Source organism: Gymnoscopelus braueri, assembly GCF_963280865.1.
Source record: "Gymnoscopelus braueri genome assembly, chromosome: 8".
Classification (NCBI taxonomy): domain Eukaryota; kingdom Metazoa; phylum Chordata; class Actinopteri; order Myctophiformes; family Myctophidae; genus Gymnoscopelus; species Gymnoscopelus braueri.
The window spans coordinates 48,994,143-49,011,761 of NC_137609.1; the positions used below are offsets into that span (position 1 = coordinate 48,994,143).

General features: G+C 40.5%; 1 protein-coding gene across 1 annotated transcript in view; it reads left to right on the top strand.

Annotated features, from left to right (window-relative positions):
• Positions 1-1,088: 1,088 nt before the first annotated feature.
• Positions 1,089-17,619, top strand: part of LOC308090896 (delta-sarcoglycan-like) — a gene marked incomplete at its 5' end in the record, with an annotated part of 77,862 nt that continues 61,331 nt past the window's right edge. Inside the window, one exon of the mRNA XM_080436169.1 lies at positions 1,089-1,317. Coding sequence (XP_080292295.1) covers positions 1,089-1,317 — 229 coding nt within the window. The remainder of the gene's footprint in view (positions 1,318-17,619) is intronic.

Consider the following 17,619-nt stretch of genomic DNA (forward strand, 5'->3'; position numbering starts at 1 on the left):
AGGGGAGCCATGCAGGAACGATGGTCTTAGGACCTTGTTATCTCCTAACCAATCAGAGTACAGAGGGGCGTCGCTCTAAATTTGGTGACGTCAGCGTGCTCCGTGCACAGGCCGGGGGGGGGAGGGGAGGGGAGGCGGGGACATAGATTGGTGAAGCAATAGGAAGCCCCGCACGAATCCGGGCGGCTGGATTTGGATCCGCCCTTCAAGACCATCGATTGAGCTCGTTGCCTCAGGCTACTGCATCAGTGATTAGAATAATAACCAGAATGATAACCACTGCACTAGTGATTAGATTAATAAAAGAATGATAACCACTGCATCAGTGATTAGAATAATAACAGAATGATAACCATTGCACCAGTGATTAGAATGTGAAAAGCATGAAAACTAGCCTCACCAGAGTTGATGATGGTCGTTGCTATAGGTTATTTGGGAGACATGCCTCTTAGCCTATCACGACGCCAGGACGTAACTTAACCGTGACGTCACCGCCACCATAAAAGTGAGAGAGTCTTCATTCATTGCAGTTTGCAAACTGTGTGCATAAGCTTTCTTGAATCATTTGTCAGAACAATATAGATAGATATATAGTCTTCTGAGGAAGAGCATCGAGATACTTTCTTACGCCTGTTCACAGAAGCGACTCGGATTGCACAACCATGCAGATCTTTGTCAAGTTCTTCTCCCCGAAGATCGCAACTCTGGAGGTTGAACCAAGTGACACCGTCGAGAGTGTCAGGGATAAGGTCGTGGGATTGGAAGGCGTTGACCATGAAAATCAGTGGCGTGTGAGGCTGATCACGGGTGGTAGACAAATGCAAGATGGCCACACCCTCTCTGACTACAACATCCAGAAAGAATCCACCATACAAGTTGTGGGGACATTTGGGAGCCCTAGACCTTGCCCTGGTTGCCTAAGGTGTGGTACGGTTGACCTCCGTGGTCTCCGTGGCCGAGCCGAACAGCTACAGCCGCCCGCAGACGGTGCGTCGGAGAGACGCTCACCTGGGAGTGTGACAACACTAAAGGCGCAAAAGACTGAGATTGAGGACTTAAAAAAGTCACTTGATTATCTTACGGATGAAATGGCTACAATCTCCAAACAACAAAAGGCCATGTTGGACCTGATGGGAGAGGAGTTAAAAAAACAGAACATGGAGAAGGACAAGAAGATTGCAACGCTTGAAGGGAGGGTGGAAGATATGGAACAATACTCCGGATTAAATGACGTGATTGTGAGTGGTCTGGTGACCAAGCCGCGGTCCTATGCCAGGACCGTGGATGGGAAAACACAGAACCCACAGAGGAAGACTGGTTGCTCAATCAATTGTTGCTCAATCAATTGAGCAACAAGTGATCTCCTACATGCGTGGGAAAGATAAACAGTGAAGATATCGAGGCAGAATCCAGATGGCTGGAATTTGGAGACATTTAAATACACTGAATATGATAGATATGACTTTGAACAATACATTGATCCGGACAATAATATATTCAACGACATAGAAAGAAATTGCAACTATTATAGAGGAACAGCTAAATATAATACCACCTGGAAATGATATCAATAATACGCTTCAACAGTAGAAGTATGTATACAAATTATGGGAAAATCAGGGATTACCTAAAGAAACATAGTTTAGTTTAGTTTAGTTTATTAGCACATAGTTATAAGAAAATATAGAAACATTACGTTCCGGCTTGCTTATTTGGAATCCTTTCCTTCATGGGAGAAGTCATTAAATAACAGGATTAAAAGTTCAATAAGAACAATATAAAATAATATACAAGGGGAGCAGTGTTGAAAATAAAGAAATAAAAACACAAATGCTCAAAAGAAGAAAGACGAGAAAAAAAAAGAAAAACAATTTAGTAAAGATTACTAAATCAATGGAGATATTGTTTTAAATGTTTCTTAAATATTGGGAAGGATTTTGAAGACTTCAAGAGAGCTCCACAACTGAGGGCCTCTAAATGGAGAAGCCCCTGACTGCAGCGTTGCAGACGGGGCGGAGCTGACGGTGGGTGGAGTTAAACAGTGACTGTGGGTGTAGTTAAACCATCAACCCCTCCCATTCTGGGCAGGCTCGAAGCATAGATTGTTTTCAGTTCCCCCCGCGGGCGCCCCACTGTTTCAGGGCACCCCATGAGTCGAAGCAACAGTTAAACAACAGCAAACAATAGTTAAACCATGGAAGTAAGTGAGACTGCTATTATGTATTCATTATATTATGCATTATGTACTTTTAATAATTGACTTGTAATTAATAATGTACTTGTAATTGTCACGTTAAATCAGTGCAGCGCAATCGTGAAATCTGTGCAGGGCACTTGTTCTGTACGTCAGCTAACTAATAGCAATAGCATTAGCAACCGTTGGCATTAGAGCTAGCAATTGGCTCATGTTTACAATGTTGATGAAATCCTTAGTTGTACAACCTGGCAAATAAAACCATATGGTGGTTTCAGAATGGGCTACCTCTCTTAACTGGAAGAAACGTCAGGCAGACCCTAGGCTCTAGGGTGGGGGCCTTCTGCCTCGACCGTGCCGGGGGGAAAGAAGAGAGAGAGAGAGAGATAACCATAATACAAACCGTGTCGTCATGTCCAGAGCCACACGTCCCACCGCTATGCCCTTATATGGTCATGCGCATATATGGGACCGACCAACTTCAACCTTGGTGCCCACCGCCGAGTCGTCCAGGGACCAACAGTGGTCCTTGAGGGGGTTCCAGGTGGTCCCCAGCTAAATGATGGGAGAGTTGGTAATCAAATGGACCCTTTGAGATTGTAAAATGAAACCAAATGGACCCGTTACGCTCTCAAGAGTTAAATTATTGTTAAACATCTGCATTACTTCATTAAAGAATTGTTAGTTTGATCAACGTTTGCCTGTTATCTCTCCTATTGGTACCAACATCAATACAGTATGGAATTGTGGACAAAATCTTATCCAACGATAACAAAAATATTCTAAGTCTTGGGACTGAGTCTAAATCTCATCAAACGGTGGTTCCGTGGCTCAAATGTCGAATAAATAATGGACCTTGCTATGAAAAGGGTTATAAAGGCATGGTAGCCTGGTTCCAGACGAATCTGCCTTTGCAAAATTGCATTGCACTTTAGCCCTCGGCAGATAAGGTCTGGCCCCCCTCAATAGAGATTTAATCTCTCTCCCTCCGAAGTCGTGAGGGACCAATCAGGGCCCAGTATCCAAATGTGGGCGGGCTTATCACCTATAATTTGGAGCAATGACGTACAATGCAGGAGACGCATTTCCAGTTTTTCACAACAAAGATGGACGCCGCCATAGCATCGGTAGTAAACGCGTTAGATAATATTTATTTTCTAAAAGACGAACAAACAATTGCCCTTGAAGCTTTTGTTGGAAAGAAAGATGTGTTAAGAATAGTTTCATCTGGTTACCAGACTAAATACGAGTGGAGCTAGCTTTCGTTGTTTACTATTTCAGCACCGGCGCTTGTGTGTGACGTAGCAGGAAGCACTGCTCTGATTGGTTTTAGGTCTAACCAATAGAGTCCGTTTGGATCTTCTTGTAACCGCCCATTGGGAAAAAAATCTATCGTTGATAGGGACCAGACTAATATCCACGCAGCGTGTCGTGTGATATTGTCTGGCCACGCGAGGCTAAAGGCACGGTGCTGCAGGTCACAGCCCGTCGCTGTCCATCAGTGGTGGTGCTGAACCAGTCATCAATCCATGCATGTAGAGCGACCTTGCTTTGTCCGTTGTTTCAGCAACCAGTTTTTCCTAAATTGCGTCCTTCAGAACAAGCTTGTGTCTTTCTCGGGGCATAGGGATGGAGGGTATTAGCATTATTAGCATTTCCCAAGATTTCGTTTTTAGGTTATTTTGTCCTTTCTCTGGCCAGATTGTTTATATGTCTAATTGTCCATGGGGGAAGAACCTTTGTAACAAAGTGTCAGGCCAGTGGCCTTGTGGCTGCGGAGCCGCTTTGCATATTATGTGGCACCGTGGGAAGAATAATAAGTGACATTGTGTGATTATGATAGGACATAGGTATTGTAGGGTCGTGAATTTTAAAAGAATGGAGAAAAAAAAGCACCATCCGCACACTCAACTGTGCAAGTTGTTTTTTATTTTTTTTACGGATGAGCTCTTTTTATTTGAATTTTGAATTATAACCCATTACAACCGGGAAAGCATCTGTGTCATTTTAGATTTTATACACACTGTACTTAAAAAAAAAAAAAAAAAAACCCTGGCACAAAACATGTTCAGATGGGGGTCCGCGGCCAAATACATATCGTTTTGGTTTGAGAACTACTGATTTAGACTGCATTTGTAGAATCGGCCGCAGGTCTTAAAGAGACAGTCCACAGTCCAAAATGTTTCCTATCAATTTAATCGATAATAGTCACCCTATGGAGACTTGAATTCATGGATATTTTTTGGGGTGGGTGAACTATCCCTTTAATGGGTTAACCCATTAACCTGGAACGCATCTGTGTCATTTCTTGATTTGAGCTTTTTAAAAAAAAACATTATTTTACACTTTGGCTGTTCAAAAATAGCACATCTACAAGCTCGTAGCGCGGCACCGAGTGCCGCGCGACGAGCTTGTAGATCTGCTATTTTTTTTAAATCGTGAAAATGTGTGCAAATCTTTTGATATATATTGTTTCAAAGCGATCATGTTTAACTCAAATCTTTGCTTCTGGGGGGTCCCTGGAACTAAATATTTTGAGATGGGGGTCCGCGGCCAAATACATATAATGTTGGGGGTCCTTCACATGAAAAAGATTGAGCACCACTGATATAGAAACATACGTTTTTCAGAAAAATTTTGGGATTTAGGAGACACGTAGAATCGGCTTCAGGTCTTAATGGGTTAAAATGATTTGATCAGAAGGGCAGTTGGAGGAAGTGACAGTGCTCCAACCCCATTTCTACATGACATTATCGCAGCAGTGCCAATCCCACATTAGAACCAAGCACTTTTTTTTCACAAGTAATGAATGTGTGGAATGCAGCGTGAGAACTGCAGTCAGTGGCTTTGACCAGTGGTGTAAAGTAACTAAGTACATTTACTTAAGTACTGTACGTAAGTGCAATTTTGAGGTATTTTTTACTTTACTTGAGTATTTCCAATTTCCAATACTTTTACTTCTACTCCACTAAAACATCTCAGAGGCAAAAATTTTACTTTTACTCCACTACAATTACTTAAAAACTTTAGTTACTAGTTACTTTGCAGATATAAATTATGATATTATGAAACATACATTAACCACTTTAGCCCTATTTTATACCTAGGCTATTTGAAAATAGCAGATCTACAAGCTCACAACGCGACGCGATGCGACGCGTTGTGAGCTTGTAGATATGCTATTTTCGAATATTTTAGTACTTTTACTTTTGATACTTTAAGTACATATTGATACCAGTATCAATATGAGTATTTCTCCATTGCAGTATTGATACTTTTACTTAAGTAAAACATTTTAGTACTTTTTCCACCTCTGGCTTTGACAAACACAAACAGAATAGTGCAGCGCTGCTGGAGCAGTGGAACGAGGAGCTAGTTATATACAACCTTTCTATTATTCATGGGAGTCATTTAACATTCTGGGTTAATCAGTCCTGAACGGATAGTGATTAGTTTTTTTCTGTGTGTACATGCCCACTATACTATTCTATACTCTGCCATGCACTGCAACCCAGAGGAAGTCGAAATAAACAAACAAACAAACAAACAAACAAACGAATGAACTAAATCAATTGTCAAAACATAATAAAAACGATTTGAGAAAAACATTGGGAAAGTGTGTACTGTCGGAGGGGGGTAACTAACAATATGCTTGTCTTGTCTCTTGTCTCTGAATACAGTGTGTGTGTGTGTGAACGATTAGCAAGGCAGTAGATCGCTGCTACCCCTAGTGGTGCATAGTGGAAAACCCCAGAAGTTACGCGTGACTTACATGATTTGTGGGACAGGCCAAAGGAATGATGTAGTCTGTAGTCTTAGAGAACTGGACTTGGGTTAAAACTGTACTTTGACCGCTTTTTACGTCTACACCATTCGCATTGTTAGCTTGTAGATCTGCAATTGTTTTGGCTAATGTTCCCCCCTCTAGACTTAGCAAACCTGAGTTGGCTCTGAGAGAGAGAGAGAGAGAGAGAGAGAGAGAGAGAGAGAGGGAGAGAGAGAGAGAGATGCAAGCCCACTCTGATTAACAACAGCATACATTAATAAGCAAGGCAACGAACATACCTACAGTATGGGAGAGAATATATATTTAGACAGAGGGGGGACAGAGATAAAATGTGTAGGAGAGAGATAAAGTGAGGAGAGGGAGTGTATGGAATATAAATAGAGAGAGACGCCAGTTCATGTCTGATTAACACAAACACACATTTATAAACATGACAACATACATACCAGAGGGAGAGAGAGAATATGTATGAGGGGATATAAATAATTATATATATACAGTGGTGGAAAAAGTACTCAAATTCTTTACTTAACACATTGAATGCCAAAAACGGTCCGGACCGTTTTTGAGGGTCCAAACGAGAAGTGCCGAAAACGGTCCGGACCGTTTTTGACCCAATTCTATTTTTATACATGTGGGCCACGTGGGGCGCTAAAACGAAACTTTGACATCACCCAAGCAGTTTCTGAGAAGAAGAGGCTGGATGTGGCTCCATGTCAAAAATCCTTCCGGTCGGCGTTTTCAATGTTATCTCCTTGATTAAAAGCTTAATATCTCCATTTCTTTTTAATGTGGTGGAAACGAGCCGTTTTCGATCGGCGATCACGCTGCAATGGAGGGTCGCGTTGGAAATATTATTGTTCCAGGCGTTAGTCGGGACCCTCCGCCGTCTCGCACGCACGCTTTGTTTACATGCATTTCCGCGTCGGGGCTTCTCACAGCACGAAATGTATAACGCAAGTGGATGGAAGAAATGCTGGCACTCAACGTATAATATTTTAATAAACCTCTGGCACCCAATGTGTTAAGTAAAAGTACCAATACTGCAATATAGAAATACTCTGTTACAAGTAAAAGTCCAGAATTCAAAATTTACTTGAGTAAAAGTACAAAAGTATTGGCATCAAAATGTACTTAAAGTACTAAAAGTAAAAGTACTAAAATATTTGAAAATGGCAGATCTACAAGCTCACAACGTGTCGCGTTGTGAGCTTGTAGATCGGCTATTTTCAAATAGCCTATTTATAAAATAAGGCTAAAATGGTTAATGTATGTTTTATAACATAAAAATGTATATCTGCAAAGTAACTAGTAACTAAAGTTTTCAAATAATTGTAGTGGAGTAAAAGTACAACATTTGCCTCTGAGATGTAGTGGAGTAGAAGTAAAAGTATTTACAATTGGAAATACTCAAGTAAAGTACAAATACCTCAAAATTGTACTTAAGTACTGTACTTAGTTACTTTACACCACTGTATATATATATATATATATATATATATATATATATATATATATATATATATATATATGTATGTATGTATGTATGTATGTATGTATGTATGTATGTATGTATGTATGTATGTATGTATGTATGTATGTATGTATGTATGTATATGTATGTATATTTTAAATACAGTTGACACACGTGTTGCTATTTGTCCCACAGGTTTTATACAAAGTGAATGCAAAACATTGACATATTGCTGCCATTTGTTTCAAAAGTTTACCCCAAGCTAACCTGTCCTATGTGGATGTATAACTATTTCTGAGAGCAAATACACAATTAGTATGGTTTCAAGTTAAATACAGCTCTGTTTACACATGTCTTTATTCCCCTTTAATTGTACATACATATTTGTTTGTGTTGTTTTGATCGTTTGGTTCCACTTTTGCTTTGGCAATGTAAACATAATTATGTTTTATCATGCCATCGTAAAAGGAAAAATAATTAAATACAAATAAATGGAGGAAGAGATGGGGGTTTGGGAAGCAGTGGTGTAAAGTAACTCTAAGTACATGTACTCAAGTACTGTACTTATGTACAATTTTGATGTATTTCCAATTTTCAGTACTTTTACTTCTATTCCACTACATCTCAGAGGAAAATATTGTACTTTTACTCCACTATAATGTTTTGAAAACTTTAGTTACTAGTTACTTTGCAGATATAAGTTATTATATTATAAAACATATATTAACCACTTTAGCCCTATTTTATACATGAGAGAGAGAGAGAGAGAGAGAGAGAGAGAGAGAGAGAGAGAGAGAGAGAGAGAGAGAGAGAGAGAGAGAGAGAGAGAGAGAGAGAGAGAGAGAGAGAGAGGAGAGAGAGGAGAGAGAGAAGAAACTAAGATGTAATGATAAGTAGAAATGGAGGGATGAAACTGCTGTAGATGGTGAAGGAACACTACAGAGGGAGAGAGAGAGAGCTGGAGGAAGATGGATGGTGTGGGAGGTCTGGGCTCCATGCCAGCCCCCCGCTCAGGGCTCCAGCTCTACCCAGGGGAGGCAGCTCTCTGTCGGGGTGAGAGGAGAGCACGGGCTGCCTCCCCCGAGCGTCTATCCCATCGCCACACACACACATTAGACAACCGGGAGCCCAAGGGGTTGGTTCATAAGGGCAACTTATCATAATTTATCACTAACCAGTGGAGGAAGAAGTACTTTGAATGTGTTTTACTTACATTAAACTAGCAATACCACAGTGTAGAAATACTCTGTTACAAGTAAAAGTCCTGTATTCAAAACATTCTTGAGCAAAAGTTTCATACGTTTTTGACGTTCAGAAGTATAGCTTACAGATCTGTATGGATGTACATGCTGAATGTTAAAACAATATAACTAGTATAGTCGTCGCTGTCGCGCAGAAACCTTGTATCTCCGTAATGTTAACTTTTTTTAACTTGTAACAGAGTAGGCTATACATTGCAGTATTGAAACTTTTACTTAAGTAAAGCAATTGAGTACTTTTTTCCACCACCGATTATCACTCACGCAATGTACGCTTACCATAGGTGTTTGCATCCAGATAGGCGAGAAATAATTTTACAAACATATACTTTCAACAAGAAACATGACAAATGTCTAATACATTTTATTTATTCTAATATTACAATGTTTGCCTATAATGACATGCAAAATCGGGAGACCAGTTTGAACGTGGTTAAGTCTGATTGTGGGTTTTATGAATATTGAACCAAAACAAGAGAGTGTGACTGAATAATAATAACTTCATTGGATCCATGGGAAAATCATTCTTTTTTTTCCATTTTGTGATAAATAAGGGTTTTGTGCATATTTCAGGGGGTGTGAGTGCCATACAGATGCGGGTGTGTGTGATGTTTACAGTGCTATAAAGTAAAAGTACATTTACTTAAATACTGTTCTTAAGGATAATATTTTCGTATTTTTTACTTTACTTGAGTATTTCCAATTTCCAATTTGCAATACTTTTACTTCTACTCCACTGCATTTCAGGCCAATATTATACTTTTGTTCTGCTATTTCAAAGCATCTATTATTACAATTGAGAGATCGTCTCACTTCCGGTGGTGCGACTGAAGGCACTTCATTTTTTAATCATTTGTTTCGCCGAAATAACGACAATAACATCTCACATGTCACTACAACACCAGTCACAACGTGCGCAATTCATTCACGCAGTTATTCGTCCACTTTCCATTCCTCAACACACATTTGCCCCCTCACACCATAATTAAATACGTCCAACACAAAATTCCCCACACATTACCGACAGCACACCGGAAGGTGAGACCTTTTAAGAGCCTCAAAGACGTTGCCAGGTTGCGCGACAGTAATACGCAATCCGCTCCGTGAATTTTCCTCCGGAAGACAAAAGTCCAGCAACAAGCCACCAGCTTCATGCCAAAAACACCACAGATGGGGACAGACACGCTGGATCTATATAAATAACATACCTATGCCCATGGACCTTTCAATATATTCTACATTTATATATTATTAAGCGCACTTTCTCTAACCAATTTACACCCACTTCACGCTTACAACTCCTGGACATGGCAACGTCGCTCATCGTTCTGTGATTGACAGCAAAAGTTGGCCAATCAGGTGGCGCGTTCGCAAGCCTGAAAAAAAAACGAACGGCAGCCATTGTTGGTTGTGCGACTCAGGGTGCCAGTGCCTTCACTTCTTATTTTCGCTTATTAAACGCTCTCAAATTTCTTCTTTGAGTCAAGGAATTCACTTATAACATATCGTTTGGATAGAATTCAGTTGTTTCACTTCATATGTGTGGTTAATTAATCATGACAGAGCCTATTTAAAAATAAAAATTCAGAGAACCGGCAGGGTCGAACAGTCACACGCATGTATCCGAATAAGTTCAACCTATTTGCCAATAGCCATCTCAAAAGTCCCGCTGTCATGGCTGTCCCCCCCGCCCCACCCCCACCACACACACACACACACACAACACACACACACCACACACACACACACACAGGGAGAGAGAGGGGAGGGTGGGAGAGAGACAACAGTCAGCCAAACAGCGACAGATAATTTTCGCTGACAGGACTTTTCCTCCAAGGTGAAAGACTGGTGATGCGAGGTTACTGACGGACAGACACAGAGAGAGGAAGAGAGAGGGAGGGAGGGAAAGACAAAATAAGCGAGCCCTCGCTTGTTTTTGCACGGACGTAATTTCTTTGTCATTGTGGTGAATGTTTGCTGCTGATGTTTGTTGTGTGAAGCTTAATGTCAGAGTGTTTGTGTTGGAGCGCCTCAGTGCGGCTGCTGAGTTTCATGTGCAACATCTTGCATGCGTGGCTGTGTTCACAGTTTTCCTTCGCCGTGTCTGTAGGTCACGGCCTGGAGACCCCAGAGGTCTCCAGGGACCCCTAAGGGGGGGGAGGGGCGATCCTCTGGGTTTTTCTTTTTTACCCACCTTTTATATCCCATGATTTTGTACCCCCAAACGACATTTTCTTTGGCGGGGTTAGGGGGGGATACTAGGAAGTTCTAGGAAGTTCTGCCCGCTACGCGGGCAGAACTTCTAGTTTTATACATTTGAAAACTTGGTGAAATGGGACCTTCTGCATAATGACTACTTTTTTGGTAATGTAAGTACATTTCTATACCAATACAATACTTTTGTACTTTTACTCAAGTAAATAAAGAATTCCACACTTTTTATATTGTATTTCTGCATTGCCGTATTGATACTTTTACTTAACCCTTCCATTGTGTTAGGGTCATTTTTGACCAGTTTTCAAGTTTAAATAGGTAAAAGGTACCCTTTACATTTCTTTATTGGAACAAGGCTTCATGATATCCTCAGAAAACATCTATTTTTAACGCAACAACATTAATTAGTTCATTCTGATGGTCTCAAAAATTGTCAAAAAATAAAATAAAAAATGACACCTGTGGTGTTCAGGGTAAAACTTTACCCCGGCAGAGAAGTGTGGCTCAATTCCCCCCAAATTGTCAAAATTACATGTTTGAGAGTGAGAGAAACGTGTCCTCAATTAGCATTTGCTATCAGGAGTAAAATAAAGTTTGAGTTTATGAAAAATAAATGACTTTTTTACCTTCTATGGTATATGGGTCAATAGTGACACCAAGTGTCACTATTTTTAATAATATTAAACAAATTAAAAGTTAAAAAAAAACTAAAACAAGTATTTTAAAAATAAATACATTTGGAAGTGTGTTCTAATGTTAGTCTATTATAGCTAGATAACATCATTATCCATTGTCTTCAATATAGGAAATGTAATGAGTGAATTTTTACATTTTTATCATTGAAAACGAGATATATTGAAAGATGAAACCCTAGCCCAAACCCAACATAATATTTTAAAAAGTGATTACATAGATATGAATGCATAACAAGTCAGCTATGAGATGGGGAGAAAATAATACATATTTTTTGGGCTGAGTTAAATCACGGTGTCAAATTTGACACCGCTAACACCAAAAGTGGATGCAGGTTTCTAACACAATGCAAGGGTTAAGTAAAATATGTGAGTACTTATTCCACAACTGGATGTTTGTAATTCTCATCTTATGTGTGCAGGTAGCTGAGTGAACAGTGTGTTCTAGAAGAGAAACACAACACATTAAATATTTAACACACACACACGCACGCACCACGCACGCACGCACGCACCACACACACACACACACACACACACACACATACACACACACACACACACAACCTAACACCATCCCACGTCGAAACCCACAAAAAACATGACGCCAAAGTTTGGGGAGTTAAGTGAAAAAAAGAAGGCTCTATGTATATTAGTAATTAATTTACACACTCATTGGTGGAAAGTAACTAAGTACATTTTACTCAAAGTACTGTGGTTGAGTACAATGTTGAGGTGCTTTTACCTTACTTGAGTGTTTCGAAAAACAAACAAAACATCTGTGGATGTTTCATCCATCACTGTCCACACTGAAACCCCAAAAGATAACACCACAGTTTAATGAGTTAAGTGTAAAAGAGGGCTCTATGTTGATTAATAATTAACTTCCTCACTCATTAGCTCGTTCTTCCTCACTCATGGGACTCGTTCTTACCTCAGGTGTTACCAATGATACTAATGAAGGGCTCTGCTCCATTGAGTGTGGCACAGTGGTTTCTCAAACCTTTTATTGCAAGGACGCCCATAACTAATATGTTTTTTGCGGTTTTCAAATATTTTTGGACACAGAATCAAATGTTTTATGCATGGTCACGATTCACCAGGAGCGGTCATGTGTAACCACCTTAACCGTTTAGCCGACGTGTCCTTGAGCAAGATTGTGTTTGAAAGGCAGGCAGTTACATTACTCAAGTACTGTACTTAAGTACAATTTTGAGATACTTTTACTTTACTTGGGTGTTTCCAATTGTCTATTATGTTTACTTCTACTCCACTACATCTCAGAGGCAAATATTGTACTTTTACTCCACTACAAGTATTTGAAAACTTTAGATACTAGTCACTTTGCAGATGAATTATTACATTATAAAACAAACATGAACCACCTTAGCCATATTTTATACATACAGTAGGCTATTTGAAAATAGCAGATCTACAAGCTCACAACAAGTTGCAATCGCAACGCGTTGTGAGCTTGTCTATCTATCTATCTATCTATCTATCTATCTATCTATCTATCTATCTATCTATCTGGGCCGGCGCACCCATTAAGGGGGGCCGGCGCATCCATGATACGTTTTTTGGCTACTTTATTTCGGTTTTAGGTTTAGGGTTAGGTTAGGGGTTATATTATTTCATTCAGATTTTACAGATTTATTATAATTTTTTCCCGACTTTTTTTGCCGCCTCTCCAAACTGCCGCTCTAGGCGGCCGCCTAGGTCGCCTTAATGGACGCGCCGGCCCTGATAGATAGATAGATAGATAGATAGAAAGATAGATAGGCAGACATTTGTCGATGCCCAAGGGGTGGAGTGTATAACAATGGACGCCGGCTGACAATTTGCATGAATTATTATTCAATAATTAGCATATTGACAGAGACAAGCAGCAGATGCTTCTGGGTCTTGTGGGTATTATTGTAGTATTTCCATTGCTCTGCCGTGTCATCTCATTAAGCCAGTGAAAAATTCACAGAGATATCACACACACACACACACACATACACACACACACACACACACACACACACACACACACACACACACACACACACACACACACACACACACACACACACACACACACACACACACACACACACACACACACACACACACACACACACACACACACACACACACACGCATGCATCCACCAGCCAAAACAAACGTTGAGCCCAAACTGCATAAACATGCAAAGTTTCAGTAGAAATGTGTTATTTCCCCTGGCCGGTAAACACAGCCCCGGGCCCTGTTTACCCCGTGTTGCTCAAGCACACTTCAACACAAAAGCCAGAGAGAGAGAGAGAGAGAGACGGGAATCGAACTGGAACCTTCCGGTTCCCAAATGGCTGCTCTCTGTGGTTGGTGGAAGCGCCACCATGTTTCACCTCATAAAAGCAGCACAGCCGCAACATAGAAATTACAAGCAGTGGTGGGAAAAGTGGGAAATGTTTTACTTAAGTAAAAGTATCAATACTACCATGTAGAAATACTCAAGTAATACACAAGTAAAAGGACTGTGTTCAAAATTTTACTTGAGTAAAAGTACAAAAGTATTGGCATCAAAATATACTTAAAGTAACAAAAGTGAAGGTACTAAAATGTTTGAAAATAGCAGATCTACAAGCTCACAGATGCGACGCGCTGTGAACTTGTTGATCGGCTATTTTCGAATAGCCTATATACTGTATACAATATGGCTGAGGTGGTTAATGTATGTCTTATAATGTAATGATTTATATCTGCAAAGTAACTAGTAACTAAAGTTTTCAAATAATTGTAGTGGAGTAAAAGTTACAATATTTTCCTCAGAGATGTAGTGGGGTAAAAGTATTGAACATTGGAAATACTCCAGTTAAGTAAAAGTACCTCAAAATTGTACTTAAGAGTAAAGTACTTGAGTAAATGTACTAGTTACTTTACACCACTGGTTACAAGTAAACGTCCTGTATTCCTCTTGTCTCCATATTTAACTTTTTTGTGTTTTTCTATTTTTTCCCCCCTGTAAACGTATTATTTTTAAATGTAACATGTAGGTGAAAACTGTTGTGTTCCTTTAAAAAGATTCAGGTGGAAATCGATTAAAAAATGAATGAAAATGATGAGCCTTACATGATACTGTAGTGTAGACTCATGAGAGAGAGAGAGAGAGAGACGGAATGAAAGAGAACGAAGTGAGGATAGACAGACAGACGGAGACCAAACAAGCCACACAGGGACATTCATCATAACAGAGACAGACATTAAAAAATGAGAGACCACCTTTGGTTTATCCTCCCAGCTGTCTGCCCCCTCCCCCCCTCCCCCCTGGACCCAGCCAGCAGCTTCTATAAAGTGGAGTGAGCTGCAGCGTGTGTGTGTGTGTGTGTGTGTGTGTGTGTGTGTGTGTGTGTGTGTGTGTGTGTGTGTGTGTGTGTGTGTGTGTGTGTGTGTGTGTGCGTGCGCGTGTGTGTGCGTGCGTGCGCGTGGTGGACCACTGCCCCTGGGGTGTGAGTTATATCGACTGAATCGCTCCCTCTATGGCTTACATTACTGGAGTACGGTACTTCAATACATTTACTTGAGTACTGTTACTTGAGTAAAACATTTTGAGTGTCCGTGCTTTACTTGAGTAGGCCTATGTGTATTTTTGGGGATACTCACGTCACTATCATTTCAGACAGGTAGTGTACTTTTGACTCTGTTACATTTCTAGAAAGGGGGAAAAGGTACATTTTGATTTAACCACTTAAGACCTATTTCATGTGTTGGGGAAAGAACAAATATATAGATTTATTTCCTTATTTTTTATTTTTTTAAGCAATTACTCCAGTACTTTAGCTCCAGTATTTGACAGAGCAACGTTTCACTTATATGGAGTAATATTTGGAGTATGTGTATACTTTGACTCAAGTAATCACTGCTGCCATGAGGTGTGAGTTATTATGGTCTGAAGTGCTCCCACTGTGAGTGTGTTCCAGTCAATAGTGATCCCACTGAGACACACTGCAGTCTAGTCTGGACAGACACGCACGCACGCCACGCACGCACACGCACGCACGCACGCAACGCACGCACGCACGCACGCACGCACGCACGCACGCACGCACGCACGCACGCACGCACGCACGCACGCACACACACACACACACACACGTGGTTCAATGTCTTTATTGTTGCATCTTGTGTATGACTCTCTCCCTTTCTCCCCATGTCACTCATGTGTTCCCATGACTGCAGACATAAAACTCCATCACTCCCCATCCTCCTCGTGCACATGCATGTTGAGGTGTGTTGAGGTACTCAAATGCTTTACTTACTGTAAGTAAAAGTACCAATACTGCAATATAGAAATACTCTGTTACAAGTAAAAGTCCAGAATATAAAATGTACTTAAGTAAAAGTACTAAAATGTTTGAAAATAGCAGATCTACAAGTCAAACTTGTAGATCGGCCATTTTCAAATAGCCTAGGTTTTAAAATAGGGCTACAGTGGTTAATCTATGTTTTACAATGTAATAATTTATATCTGTAAAGTAACTAGTTCCTCATGTTTTCAAATAATTTTAGTGGAGTAAAAGTACAATATTTGGACCCGAGATGTAGTGGAGTAGAAGTATAAAAGTATTGGAAATTGGAAATACTCAAGTAAAGTACAAATACCAAATTGTTTGACTTAAGTACAATACTTGAGTACATGTATACTTCGTTACTTTACACCTATAGATAGACAGAGAGCCTTATTGATCCCAGGAGGGACATCCAGCAGCGATATCTATTTGCTTCTCTCTCCACAGCCTCTCTGTCTCTTTCATTATCTCAATTTCTTCCTGTTGCTGTCACCTTGGATTCCCCCCCCCCCCTCTCTCTCTCTCTCTCTCTCTCTCTCTCTCTCTCTCTCTCTCTCTCTCTCTCTCTCTCTCTCTCTCTCTCTCTCTCTCTGTGTCTCTGGTGACATCATTACTAAAGGCAGTGTGACAAACAACCGTATACGTTTGTTTCTCGCATTACTTCCCAAACCCCCATCTTTTCCTAAATTTTTTTTGTATTTCATTATTTTTCCTTTCACGATATTCCTCCCTCTCTCTCTCTCTCTCTCTCTCTCTCTCTCTCTCTCTCTCTCTCTCTCTCTCTCTCTCTCTCGTTGTGCTGAGCGGTGACGGTGATGTAGAGCATCAGTTGTCATGTAGTTGTGTCTCCTCTCCCCTGGCGTCAGCACTAACATATATTTAGTGTAGTAAAGCAGCTGTCTGCTGTGTGACACACGTCCGTATACATAATACATGTGTGTGTATACAGCCATGGACCTGCTCATTATGTCTGACAAATGCACCGGCAGGGAGGCTGGTCTTGTGTGTGTTGTTGTGTGTGTGTGTGTGTGTGTGTGTGTGTGTGTGTGTGTGTGTGTGTGTGTGTGTGTGTGTGTGTGTGTGTGTGTGTGTGTGTGTGTGTGTGTGTGTGTGTGTGCGCACCCTCAAAGGCCAAGTAACAGCCGACAGACGTGTATGGATAACAGAACATATACTGTAACTGACCGGCAGTGATGGTATACGATACCACAATGTAGAAATATTCTGTCTCAAGTAACATAATACAATACCATACAGTGCAATACATTACAATACTTTACAATACAGTTAGGGATGTCTGATATTAACGGCCTCCCGATATTATCGGCCTATATTAGCATAACAATGTAATATCAGAAAATATCGGTATCGATACATGAATTACCCACCAGCAGGGGTAAAACAGCGAAACTACAGGCCATTCATATGAACTGTCACTTCCTATATAGACTCAATTTCAAAGGCTTGACGCTGAGCCCTTGGTTGTCACTGAACACTGTACTGCCAAACGTACAGTCGCAATGTTTTCTCTGGCAAACTTTGTTTTGATTGAGTGTGTGTCCCCCACAGCGAGGCAGTAATAGTAGTATTGGGTGCATATGGGAACAAAGAGAACATCAATAACATGAGCACAGGGAGGGAACAGAGCGGACAGAAGGAGTTTTACTG